This window comes from Nyctibius grandis, chromosome 13 (assembly GCF_013368605.1).
Source record: "Nyctibius grandis isolate bNycGra1 chromosome 13, bNycGra1.pri, whole genome shotgun sequence".
NCBI classification, from domain to species: domain Eukaryota; kingdom Metazoa; phylum Chordata; class Aves; order Nyctibiiformes; family Nyctibiidae; genus Nyctibius; species Nyctibius grandis.
The window spans coordinates 3,291,459-3,305,410 of record NC_090670.1 but is presented as its reverse complement, the minus strand read 5'-3'; the positions used below and the strand labels follow the sequence as shown (position 1 = coordinate 3,305,410).

The 13,952-nt window shown below is 36.6% G+C and overlaps 1 protein-coding gene across 1 annotated transcript in view; it reads right to left on the bottom strand.

Moving 5' to 3' along the window:
* Positions 1–660: 660 nt before the first annotated feature.
* KLHL4 (kelch like family member 4) overlaps positions 661–13,952 on the bottom strand; it is a 38,778-nt gene continuing 25,486 nt past the window's right edge. The window contains exons 5-11 of the mRNA XM_068411992.1: positions 12,350–12,562; positions 11,096–11,282; positions 7,841–8,065; positions 5,818–5,980; positions 2,772–2,984; positions 1,430–1,601; positions 661–720 (exon numbers count right to left, since the gene is read on the bottom strand). Coding sequence (XP_068268093.1) covers positions 661–720; positions 1,430–1,601; positions 2,772–2,984; positions 5,818–5,980; positions 7,841–8,065; positions 11,096–11,282; positions 12,350–12,562 — 1,233 coding nt within the window. The remainder of the gene's footprint in view (positions 721–1,429; positions 1,602–2,771; positions 2,985–5,817; positions 5,981–7,840; positions 8,066–11,095; positions 11,283–12,349; positions 12,563–13,952) is intronic.

The following is a 13,952-nucleotide window of genomic DNA, read 5'->3' as shown; positions in this document are numbered from 1 at the left end:
CCCTGCTATTCCTTAACTTGCACTATTCAGTTGACTATACTGCTAAAAATGGGTATTCTGTCACAGTACTGGCAATGCTGGATGTTGAACAGCAACCAAATTCTATGCTTCTCTGATTTGATTTTAAAGTTAATTTAGTAATTTAATTTCTGAATATAGAAACGAAGTCACTTCTGCAGAGAATATTCTGTTGCTAATGATATTTATGGGCAAATATTTCCTTCTGTGCAGTTCTCTGTTGAAGGTGTTTCTCTCTAATCCATTTTCATTTACTTAAAATATAAAAGCTCTTCTTATAAACATTAGCCCTTCTGCCAACATAGAAAAGAAAAAAGTTTATGAAGTCTTATACACCCATTTATCACTTTACTACTGCATTTTATAAATAACAGATACACTTTTCTGACAAACCCGAACCATTTAAATGTATTATTGAATTTTCATATATTAGGCATAATAAAGTAATTCATTTATGCAAAATTCTCTGATATTTGTAACGCAGGAAGACACCTTTGTGCTCAAATAGCATAATGGCTCAGATATAAGTATTGTTTATAATGGTGGGCTGCTAAGATGCGTATAGTCTGTACTGCTCTCTGGAAATGTTTCTTATCTTCATGAAACTCCACTCAAAGTTTAGTTTCACAATATTTATAGTCGTCAGGGCAACTTCACAACAACAACACAAGCTCCAGCCCTTCCAATATTGACAGGAACTTCCTAAAAAATGTGAAAAAAAAAAGAAAGGAAAAAGGATGAAACATTTTTAGTAGACATCCCATGGATAGGACTAGAAGAAATTACTTGCAGATTAAAAGGAAAACATTTTTTTTGCTCAAACTAATGTACTGCTAAAAAAATTAGATTGAACTAGGGCTCTGAAAACACAGCTTTGACTTTTTGGGAAAAGGCTTTAGCAGCCGCTGAGAGTTACAGGAGTTTAGGCTGATGTTCTTGCTCTTAACTTTTGTAAAAGACCTTCATATCCTTTGTTCCAAAACCGTGGACTGTGTACCTACAAAAAGATCTTGACAGTTTTAAATATTTCCTCTTGGTCTCATTGGTGACAGTCATAGATACAAACACCTGGCAGGGCCTCCAGCCGAGGGCATTGCTGCCAAAGGCACGGCCCCGCTGACAGCGGCACCGGGAAGCACCTCAAGCACAAAATGATCTGTGCAACCTGCTTCGCTCGCCCATGAACTGCTTCCACCCTTCGGTCTGAAAAATTGTACACAGTTATTTCACAGGAGAGGCAGCCAATATTTTATACAAGCCCAACTACAGTATACTGCATCCTAATATATATTTTTTCACAAAACCAGTGATAATTTTGCAACATAATCTTTTTTTTGTCCATTATTCGGACAGAATTCTTCCTATCAGCAGCAAAGATTCCTATTATTTATTAGGCAGTTCTTCCTATTACCTCTGTCCACTCATTATTTTGAGCGTCGTAGGACTCCACAGTATCCAGGTACGTATGGCCATCATAGCCCCCAACAGCGTATAATCTGTCCCCCAGAGGACAAATTCCAACAGCATCCCGAGGTACACTCAGGGGGGCCACTGTTGTCCAAGCGTCTGTTTTAGGATCATACCTAGGATGTTTTATGATTAAAATTAGAAAAAAAAAAACAGTGTAGAAACACAACTCAAATTTAAATTCCTGATATTTGCTTATTTTTTCCTGTATTGCAGTTCAGCTTACACCATGAACTAGTATAGAGAATTATGAGTAACGTGAGTAAATACTTAATTTAGCCACTAGAGGGGACTTTAAGCACATGAAAAATGCCCATATTTTCACTTTTTGATTACAGTTTCTCCATTTCTATCAGATTAAACAATCAGTACATTTTGAGCATAAGTGAGGCCTGAGGAAATGACAGCATGGCCAGCAGTTGACTCGGCAAAGTTAATTTCAATATATTCTTTTTTCTTTCTCCATAAAGATTCTTGATTTCTCTTTCTTATCAGAACTACAGTTTTCAGAAAATTTCACTGTAAAAGAAGTTAAATATCTCATACAGCTGATGAAAGTTTGTAACACAAAATGTGTGGCAGTATTTTACACCAGTGTTGATTTTATTTCCGATATGTAGTTAGTTTCCAATATAAATTCAAGCGAATTCCAGTAGTTCCAGCTTTAGACCATCTAACTGACAAGAAAACTTAGCCATCGTTATTCATAACAAGGAGTTCAATACTTGCTCAGTTTTCCTTTCTTGTCCCCAAATGACACAGGAGTGTCCATGGATAACTATAGCAACATAGATTCTTACAGAAACAAGGCTCTTTCCATCAGTCTCCTCCATCAGAAAATACCTGTGTAGTGACTAGTGCCTGTTTGAGGATGTGATATTTATTATATTTTTAACCTTTTGGTCAATATCAGCCAAATTAGTGGAGGAAGACACAACTGAAAAGCATTTAGTTCCTACAATATATGACACAAGTAGCCCGAACCTGGGTTTTGGCACTTGAGAAACAGAAAGGTCACATGTTGAGTTTGTCTTACTTGTTGCCTTTACCTGGCTCCTGGGCAGCTCAAATAGAGGGGAACTGGGAGGAATTTGCTTCTGAGGGTTAATTATTTTGTTATCACAAGAGCATTGGAAATCAGTTATTCTGCTCAAAATATTATTTTAAAAAGCATAATCTGTTTTAGAAACATAACGTTCCAATTGTGAAGCGATTTCCCTTGCTGCTATAAATTATTTTATATTTCCTTCCTGGAATGGAAAAATAAAGAAAAAAAAATTCCTTACCTTTCTACACAGTCAGAAAGTCGAGAGCAGTGGTTGGAAGCAGGTGCATCGTGACCTCCCACAGCATATAAAAACCCGTTGTATGTTGCAACACCAACGCCACCTCTTCTCTTGGACATCGAAGCACATATACTCCACTTATTTGTGTGCGGATCGAAACATTCCATTGATTTTAAGCAGGAGCTCCCATCTCGTCCACCAACAGCATACAGTCTGGGATAATTACCCGTGAGAAGGCAAACAATTTCAGTCTTTAGTCTCTCATTTTGATAAGAATTTTATTTGGTTAACTGCATTCAGACTGCTTTAAAATTATCGTTATGCCCATTATTTGCTATCTGACAGCTACACTCTGGAACTTGCTTTGCACAGAGGGTTTTGCATGCTGAATGGAGGAAGTTCTTCATTTCCAGTGTAAACTTTCAAGAAGTCACATATGAAAATCAAGCTTAAAAATGCATATCAGCTTCTTTAGATGTGAGCTATAGGTGGAATTTAACTGAAAGATGCTACATATGTTAGAAAATATGGGTAGTATTCCCTATGACAGGCTTATGGAGTATTTGACATCTTAGTCATTAAGCATTTTTCCTGTACTGCTAATATGTAAAAGAACTTTAATAATATCATTATATATCAAAAACATATGTCAAAAATATATTCAATATATTTTTCTCAGTGTTTGTATTTAAGGAAGTCTGCTGGACAGAAGTTCCCGTACAGGTATGTCATCTTGTCTGTTCAGCCTAAAGGCATCAAACAGATGGAAATTTAAACCAGCTGATGTTGGGACAACATGTGAGAATAAACGGTGATATCCACATTAAGAAGCATGGGGGGGGTGGCTTTTTGTCAATGAATTTTACAAAGCCTGAATTTCTTTTGTATTTCAAGCTAACTTAGATGTTGCTAGACTATGATAGTGTGCATACTGGATGTAACAGCAGATGTGTTTAGAGGTTGGGTGTGCCAATTGTTCAGGTCTCTTTCAAATCCCAGCTATTACTTACTGTCATGAAATTGAATTTACTTAGTGCAACCTAGAGAACAGGTGGACTTGTCCAGAGTAAGTCACGTAAAACAAATCAGTTGAATTTTGCTTGAGAAGTGCCTGTTTTTCTCCAGTGACTGGAAAATTTTTTAGACTGCTAGAAAATTCTTGACCACTGTTAGAATAATACAAAATTTCTACCTCTCTTTACTAATGTTTGTGAATGGAAGGCAGACTTGAGTTCAATTGTACAGTTTGTTGCTTGACCCATAAAAAAACTTGAGGATTTGACTTGTTTTCTTTTCACATCATGCCATTAGATACAGACTATGTGTTTACACAGCTTTCACAGAGAGAGGAAATCACTGTGTATACAAACAGATTGGTTGGGATTTTTTGTTTTTCATAACATGTCTAGAAATGTGGTAGCGTTTCCCATTCTCTAAGGAAAAGAACAAATATATCATTATTGATGGATTGGTTTTCAGTAAACCATTTATTGGTCAAAAAGTGTTGCTCTGCAGAAACTTAAAGTCTTTTCTGGTGGGGCTGAACAGAGAAAAATACAGTGTGACCTAGGGAAACAGGAAAAGGAGAAGCATTCTGCTTGGTTAGACTGCAGCAGTAGCACTGAATGATGGACATTTGATCTTGGCTTCCCCTGCAATGCCAGAAATTACATCACTAGACTAACAGACATGATTTAAGCCAGGCTGGAGACAGCTTGTGTCAGGAGTGGTTGAGAACAGAGTCAGGATCAGGCTGGATTTCCTCTTTGACAAAGTGGTTTCCTGCAGGTCGCTGTGGAAGGTACCAACAGGAGTTTCTGGTGAAGGTTATGCTGAGAACATTTCCTCTGAGAGACAACAGGGATTTCAATAGGCAGTTCTGCCTCCCTTGGACTTTTGAGTTAACGATTACAATCATGTCATGTTTGTATGCAAACCCTAACTTCTATGTGAAGAAGTTTTGCATTTACAAACATCTGTTTGCTGACATCTTTGTTTCTGCTGGTTATCCTTCTCTTTCTCTGGAATTTAACAAGCGAAGAGGGAAGCCAGTGATAAAGTTTCAGGATAAATGCAGTTGCCTGCCTGCAACTGTAGTATTCCTGGCCCCTACAAACTGATGTTGCTAAGAGGTTCCACAGATTTAAATAAGAAGGAAGGTTGACTCAAGCCATGCTCTCCAACGTAACCTGGGGCCTTTTGCAAGGCTTTTGTATTTCCAGCACTAGACTGTGTTGCTGAAGAAGAAAAATTCTGTTAGGCATTAAGTTATGAATTGTTCTTCCTCATGCTGAAATAGAACTACTTTCCAATAGGAACATACAGCAAGGTGTAACATACTGATCAGTACAGGTTGCACAGTAGATTCATGCATATGTCTGTTGCCATGTAAAAGTGCTTTAGTGTCTTAGGAGGATGTCTAAGTAAGTTTTGAAAATCTTGTTGGGAAAACCAATGTACAGTGAACACATGATCTCAGTGTATTTAAGCAGATGGGCAGAATAAATCTGGGTAGGATAAGGCTTATAGAAGGCTGTTTGTTCCATACCTAATTATTAAATTTGTCTTCCTTTTATTGAACACACTGTATACCTCTAACCTTTTAAAAATTATTCTTGACTGCAAACTTGTATGTTAAAGTTGTAGATGCATGCAGGAGACGTAAAATGACAGAGGAATGACTTTGTTTCTGTACATTTTCATTGAAATGATGCTTCCTTAGACCCAGTGATTTTAAAACGTAGACATGTACTTGGAATATTTTTTAAAAGCAGCTGATCTTATATCACCATAAGTTATATTGTAGGTAATATTTTGATATGTGTGTAATAACATTTTCAAATTGCTATAACTTAAAAGGGCTGAAATATGTTTAAACCACACAACAGAGGAAAAGCTTTCCTTTCTTATTTTTTGTGCACTATATATTCTCTTTGTTTTCTTGAGGTGATGAATTATTACAAGATTGAAAAGAAAACTTAAGAAACTCTATTTCCAAGGAAGGAAGCAAATGAAAAACCAAAGAGAGTTTTTCCTGTTTACATACTTGCTATTTAATGCTGCAACCCCCACGGTGCTCCTAGGTGTTGACATGCTAGCAACGTAATTCCATTGCCGTGCTTGTGGGTCCCATCTTTCTACGGTATTAAGGTAACTCCATCCATCATGGCCACCAACAGCATACATTGGTCCTTCAAGCATTGCTACTCCTTTAAAAATAGAATTAGGGACAGATTACCGTATCTTAATAATTTCAGTGACCAATAGTGTATTAACTTCATACTTTAATTCCCTGCATGCAGATAAGCAATTTCAGCTGGTATTAAACTATCTAAAAGCTGCCTTGTCATTTGGCAGAATAGACAAAGATAAACAAAATACTTCATATACTTTTTTTTCTGAATAAGCATTATCTTTTGCCAAAAGATTAGAGGAAAGCTGTTTTAGTTCTGATGTTCTCTACTTGGACTTTTATCTCTTCCACTTCTGTTGACCTTGTTCTGAAACATATTTGAGCCCCTAAAAGAGAAATAATGCTATTTTAAAGAAAGGCAGAAGCTGAGCCAGGCAATGCAAAATATGCCCAAACCAACCACCTCTCCTTATTCTGAGCCAGCTGAAGCTCTGTAGTCCTCCCTCATGAAGCCTGAGTGGGTGGGTAGCTGGCTGTCCTTACCAGCAAAATACTATAACATTTTAATGCTTATAAGGGGACCATGCTTTTGGATAAGAGCTGGCTTATATCTGTTGTCCCTGTGGCACAGGAGAGTGAACTTGGCTGTCTCTGCAAAGCTCTGTGTGGACATATCCTGTGTCCCTGTCCTTCTCCAGAGAGAAGGGCTTTGGTGCCTTCCCTTTGGGGAACTGCTGCTGCTGTTTGCTTCCTTTGTTAGGTAAGGCAAAATGTTTGAATCTGGCTGCTTAAAAGTTTTCTAAATCTGTCTTTTCAGGCCTAAATATAAATGGCCTGATTTTTTCAAAAGTGCTAACTCTCCACAAAATCGCACTGAAGCTAATAGGAGCTGTAAGCGTAAGGCAGCTTTGCAAACCAGGCCAATGCACAGACAGAAGCCTAACTTTGGGCACTCAAATTTACCACTGTGACCTACTTGTTGGGTAGAATTATGCCCCTGCAGTTGGTAATTATGAATATTTCAATAAGAATTGTGTAGTCGGTTTTGTTTTCTTTCCCTTTGCCAGCTACTAGTAGTTGCTTTTATGAATTTGACAGACTAGCTGGTAAGAACCCTGCACTGTACTTTCTCCACCAAGAGGTGGAGAAGGTGGTATAGGCCACAAAGTTTTACTGAATAATTCTGGATCAAATCTTTTTCTATTCATTAAAATAAAAATACTCTATGTCATTTGAACTTACCAATGATTTCGAGCAACACATGTTTCTGTAAACTTAAGAGAAGCCAGCTTTTTCATAAGAACTGTCCTGTATAAATGATTCAGAAATCATCATAATCCTTCCCTTACAGTCTCCTCAACTGTAAACTTATCCTTATTTTTTATAGTTCTAGAAATAAATTCTAGATTTTGTACTCAAATTATTCATTCAGTGTGAATAATGTTAAGGATTATTGTGCAGTAAAAACCCATAGAGGCTAAGCCATGGCAGAGCTCTCTAAAACTTGCAATTACAACATAAAAATCAGTGAGGTTGTACTTATTTCCTTACCACAATATTTTCTTCAGTGTGAGTAATTCTCTGATCTGATTTTCAGAGCTGTTTGGTACCTATGTGCTTAATTCATAATTTAAAAAAAACTGAAAATGAGTTATTGTATTGCAAACATATCTCTTGACCACTAAATTGGATGAAAAGTTGATTATTTTCACTGTTGCTTCTATTTTGGAATTTTCTAAAAGCACAACTAACTCTGGAAGACCAGTGCAAGTTAGGTGAATACTAAGAAATATCACTGCCATAAAATTATGGCAATAGGCAACTGTGTCTTTGAAAAATATCTCCTCCAAGTATTGCTGTATTTTATTAAATGCTTTAGAAAGTTGTGTCATTTGTACGTGATCCAAGGTATTTATAAAGAAAAAGCACCTCTTACCTAGGCCATGTCTGTGTGTTGACATAGGAGGCATTATAGTCCAAACTTTGGTGATAGGGTTGAAACATTCAACAATGTTAGAAGTTTTCAGACCATCTCTTCCTCCCACAATATAGAGCTTGTTGTCAATTACTGCAACGCCAAATTGTAACCGTCTGCCGTTCATAGTACAAATTTGTATCCAACTGTTAGTTCTAAGGTCGTATTTTTCAATTGTCGTGGTACCTGTTAAAAATGTAAGTATTATGAGATAGCCATGAACTGATCAGTACCCAGCAGCCAGTAGTTGGTACAACCCAAAACATCATTAAATTGTAAAACGCTGAAATTCTGTGTGGGGGCTTTTATTGTGGCTCCCTGAGAACTTCAGTTATGAAATGTGAACCTAGTGAGAAAGTTGCATTAATTGCATGCATGTATATTGTCAAGTTTATGAGAATAAACTGGGGGCAAGAAGATGCAGAATTAAATGCTAGCAAATTTTTTAATACTGAAAATTTTGGAGACAAGTTAAATCTGTTACTCATTTAAATACCATGAGGGTAGGTTTTTTGTGATTTTGCTTGTTTTTTTTTTTTAATTCCTTAAGAATCTGGTGCCTCTTTAACGATGTTTCTTCTTAAACCATTAGTGATATCAAAAACTGAAAATGTAGCCATGTGTTTGCTTGTCTTGGCAGGTCATGAATAGTTCAGATATTTTCCTTTTTGTGATGGAGACAGGCAGAAGGCCGAGTTGTGTGTGAGTACACACTTGCTTCCCACAGGTAGCTTCCCTGAGGTTCACCTTGGCAGCTGCCTGGCAATAACTGCTTGTCTGCTGTAAAATATAAGCTGTATTTTCAATTTTTTTCAGGTCACTGAACTTCTCATAATGTTTTTACTGCAACTACTCATAAGGCTCTAGCTCTCCGCCATTCAAAACTGACACTGTTCCGTGCGCTGGCCTCTGTCAGTCACTCAGCAGCCGTAATTGCTCCTTTGAGAGCTGATGTAGCACAGTGGGGAGTCGGCTGAGTAAAAACCAAGGTAGAAGAGGCAATTGCCAGTTGCACATACAGTGCACCCTGGAGCTCAGCTTCGGCTCAACTGAAGGCAGCCAGATGAGCAAAACAGAGCTGATTCCCTGCCTCTTGCCTGACTAGGATTTGAGACTAGAGGAGAGGTGTTTTGGGAATTACAACAGGCTGTTAGTGGCTAAGGAATGATTTGCAAGAGCAAAACAACAATGCAATAAAGCAGAAAAGAAAGGTAGTAGTTGGTTTAGAGATGTTTTCACAAGTAGAATCTGCTAGAGATCATCTGCTATACTCGATAAATCTAGTGAAATAAGAGCTTAGCTCACAATATTTTTTCTCTCCACTACATGATGTTCCAGATGCATAGACTGGGAAGCAAACTATCAGATCCGTCTGCAATACAAGAAAGAAATTCTACTTTTCCTCCCTTCCTGTCTTTTATTCTGAGCAACTGGATTTCTCTGACTGTTCTTTCCATTTTGTTAGTCTGTTTGCTCTGCTTTGCTTTGATTCCTTCTCATTTATTCTATGCTAATATGTGAGTGCCTCAGAGTTCTCAGCTTCAAAATAAGTATCTCTCACACTAACGAAAAAACAGAAGAAGTGCATTAAGGTGTACAGTGTGTTCATCCATACCCTGTAGGCTGTAATTTTTACAGAGGCTTGAAGGTAGGTTTTGAAAGTTAATGTGGTTTAGGCGCATTCATGTTTTTCAAAATACCAGCCCAAAAGTATCTCTTTGATCATTTGAAGCTGAGATTTGACTTCATATAGCACCTGAGATAAGCACAAAGCCAAACCTGGCATTCCCTGAGAGTTTTCTTTATCACAGAAAACACGTTATTGCCAGAGGTGGCAGTTACTCCCTTCTCAGAGCTGTTCTTCCAGTGCATCGTAGCCTCTTAGGTGCCGTTTCCTTTATCTTACAATCCAGCCCAGGCTCAACGTGTGAGTCAGAGCTGTAGAGGACAGCAGGGAGGAGAGGAAGTGCTGTTCTTCTTAACCATCAAAAGGCAAAAGTTCAAACAATTGACTTTATTCCAAGGTAATAAGTAAAAGAGGCACCAACAGGAAGGGCAGATGTTGACTGAAATAGCCCTTTCTTTGCATAACCTTTACTGAGAAAAACCTATTAGAAAATTTTATTTTTATTTTGGTGGAAGGTAGCTTTAAGATTACCTTGACTTCTTAGTTGTTTTATATAATTCTTAAATAATCAGTATCGCTAATAAAACTATACTAATTGCTACAGTTTAACTCCATGTTGCTAAATTGTCCTAGGAATGAGTGTTTTCATGTTGTGATGGCGATGAATGTGTATTTTGCACTTGATTTGATTGCGCAGAGATAGTAAGGTAGCACTGCAAGATCTCTCATATAGGAAAAATCAGTCAGCAGCAACTTTTTGCAAACCATGAAATGGATTAGCTTCTTTGTGATTCTGTTAAAAGTGGAATCACACAGCTAAAAATAATACTGTTCCGCAAGCTGCTACACTTTGAACTAATTATAGTTCTTTGGCTCCAAGCTGTGGGTTTGAAGTTAAAGTTCTTGCAGAAAATGATTTAATATACTGCGTACTAAATAGAATAGTATAATGTGTAAAGCTGTAAGCTGATTGCAGTTGTGAAAATCAAATAAGAAAAACTGGAATACATTTATAACGTTTAACTTTCAACCACAAACCTGAAAAAAGCCTGTGTATGAAGTCCTGAAAAAAAGCTGCACCTGCTGTTGCACTCATGAAAAAGTACAAATCTTTCCATCTGAAATTTTATAAGGATTGACAAGTTCTAGCTAAGAGTTCTATATAGTTCAGTAATGCTTTTTGATTTTATTTTCCTCCTCTTTAAAAATTTTTCCAGCCTTCTAACTTTTGTTGAAAAATGGAGCACAGGGTTCTAAAACAATGTTAAATCTGGAAATATTTTTAATATTTTTTCTTCTGATTTGTAAAGTCAAACTATACACACAAATTCTTACAAAACTTGATTTTAAAATCACCATCTATATCATACTTCTTTAGTCTGCACTTCAAAGTGTATCATCCACAAACATATGACTCTTGCAAGAAGAAATCCATCTGACACATAGGATTGTGTTCTGTGGGGTTTTTTCCCTCCTTTTCATCCCTAAATTGCTGTTATCCTAACAGAAATCTTTAAATAGTTGTCATATATTCTCTGGATTTCTGTAATACAATTAATTAATGCAATTAAATTAATTTCTGAACTTACCTTTAGTGGCATCCATACCTCCTACAGCATAGAGTGCACCCACTGTAGATTTTCTAGGCTTAGTTCGAGGACTCTGCATCATGGACCGTCTTTCTGGCAGAAGATGGTACTTCATAGCCTCCATAAGAAGTTTTTGACACTCTAGGTCGTCTGCAAACATTGGACTATTTTCTAGATCGGCTAGTAACTAAGAAATGAAAAGTGAGGATCTGATGTATATCTAAATCATTAAAATTGTATACACTTCAGTAATTAAAGTATTTGTAGCTACCAACACTCATTTTCAGTTCACCTCTCACTCGAGCTTTGCTGGAAACTCTGCTTTAATGCAAGCAAAACAATATAAAGGTAGGGGGGAAAGTCTTTAAGTATGATGTCTTTGCTTTATTTTTCCCCAAAATTTTCTTTTAACCTTTAGAAAAGGTTAAAATTGCAAATGTAATACTGCACCCTCTGAATGCAAAACTCCTTTTGATGTGAGTATAAGCAAATCTAATATATCGTTCTGGACATACCTGTGAATATTAGAACATATTAAATGAAGCATATATTGAAAATTAAATGTACATAGTATTTTGATTATCAATCCAAATTTGAATATTTACAACTTCACTCATGGAGATCCATAAAGTAGCTGTAGTGTTCTAACAGTCTTGATATTCCTATAAGCTTTTCTGATGAGACATATAGATTCTTCTATGACACAGATACCAGTGTCAGCTTACTATAAAATAGTATGTCCATCTCTGGAACTTGTTCAATGAAGTGTCTCTTGCAGTCTTAAAGAACAAGTAATGTCAATGCTCAGAATAGTCAGCAATAATCTAGACCCTTTTGGTTTTGTCTACTTTTTATGTCAATAACAAAATAAGCATTGTGCCTTATCTGTCCTGCAGTTTGGGAAATCTGTGTAAATATCTTGGCATGGTATCTAAGTTGCCATGTTATTAGAGGAAAATTACTACCATTGCTACCCAAGAAAGAAACACTGTACTTTTGTAATACCGTTAGGCTGACATTTTTATAGAGGTAATTCTGAGCCTAGTAATTACAATGGCATTGTGGGATTTTTTTTTTTCATCTGCCTTTACAAATAATAAACATACCAACTCTACAGTTAAAAAAAAAAAAAAAAAAAACACCACCAAAAAACCCCAGCCAAAACCAGAACCTTTCCACAGATTTCTCTGTTTAAATGATACTTGAGGCAAGTGTTTCAGTTGGAAGTTCCCTGTTAGCTGCTCACTTTCATACCTGGGGTGGAAGCAGAGGCAGTCTAATATAAGAAAGAAGCATTCCCAGGTCTCGTTGCCGGTTTTGCAAATCATGCCTCACCCACATCATTAATGCCTTGAATATGGCTTCTTCATCTGGGACATTGATGTCATCGCTAGACAAGAGCTTTGCAATTTCACTAGCAGGGAGTAAAAGGAATTCCTGATTTTTTATTACTTCTGTGAAGTGTTCCTAAAAAGAAAAAAGATTTCAATGCACTGATGACTTTCACGCCTTGAAATAACATTTTCTTAGGCAATGTAGGCTTTGCATATATTTCATTCCTGTTCTGTTCTACAGAATATGGAAATGCAATATATATTCTAAAGATCACTGAATCTTTTGCTGCCTCACTCTTTCAGGACTGAAGAATAATGATCATCTTCACACTACCATGCTTACAGATGTGTTTGTCGGGCTTCTTGTCAGTATGTCCTGTCTTAAGGATTTGCCCGGGCAGTTTTGTCCATCAATGTGATCTTAACAATGCAGCTTAATAGAAAAACAATTTGAAGATATAATACATATCTTAAGAATTCCAAGTGGGCATTCAAGTAAACTGTGTAACTTATGTTACAATCAGATTCAAAAGTTTTAAGCAAATTACATTGAAAGCTTCCAAACCTTTTGCACGAGCTGTACCAGGTGTTGACTGTGTGTCTCTGCTCTTAGTAGCAGAAAATACAGCAAGGGAAATTAAGTTCACTTTTCTAACAGTACTTTTTGGGCAATAGAAAATTGGACAAGTCCCAACAGAGCGGTCTCAGTGTTTAAGCTATTACTATGATAAAACTCATGAGCTCCAGAAATGACCACGAATATTAACTCCCTAGACTCTTTCAAATAATTATTTTTCATAAAAATAATACATTGTACAGTCAAGTTACAACAATATTAGAATAGATATTAAAATATATTAAGTGTGCTTGCTTGTGCTAATTCCAAAGGAAGAAAGAAATTATGTTAACACAGATGGGGGTTTTATGTTACTTGCAAAGGAATGCATGTAGGAATTCATGTCTGTATTTGAAATGTTAATTTCCATTTATGTACCTGGAAGTAATATATCTTATTTGGGAACCAGACTGAAATAGGGCAGCTGAAGAAATTTTAGTAGCTGATATTTGTATTATTTGTTTTCAGTAGTTTCTTAGCTTTCTGTAACTCTTTTCAAGAGTACCAAGGATGTAAATATAGAAGTATCAGTGATTAAAGGAGATGTTAACTTTGCTCTGTTATGCATATCCTGCTTTAATACTATGTGACATTCAGAGAATAGGAACAGGAAGGCCAGTCCGCATTTAGTTACAAATATAGCACAAGATGTTTATCAGAACAAGCTCTATCTGCACGAAAAGATACCAGGCAGGAAACTGTTAATATTCTGCATCAATGGCTAAAGTAATTGAAGGTGAAGGTCTCCATTGTGTCTGTTTTTATCGAATGGATGTGGTGTTTATAGCTGATTATCTTCTGAAAATATTTAAATACTACTAGTTCATTTGAATGGACTCTATATTTACAGTATGACTTTAAAGACTTTCCCCTAAGGTACACATTTTCAAGTGGTTGAGGTTGGCAT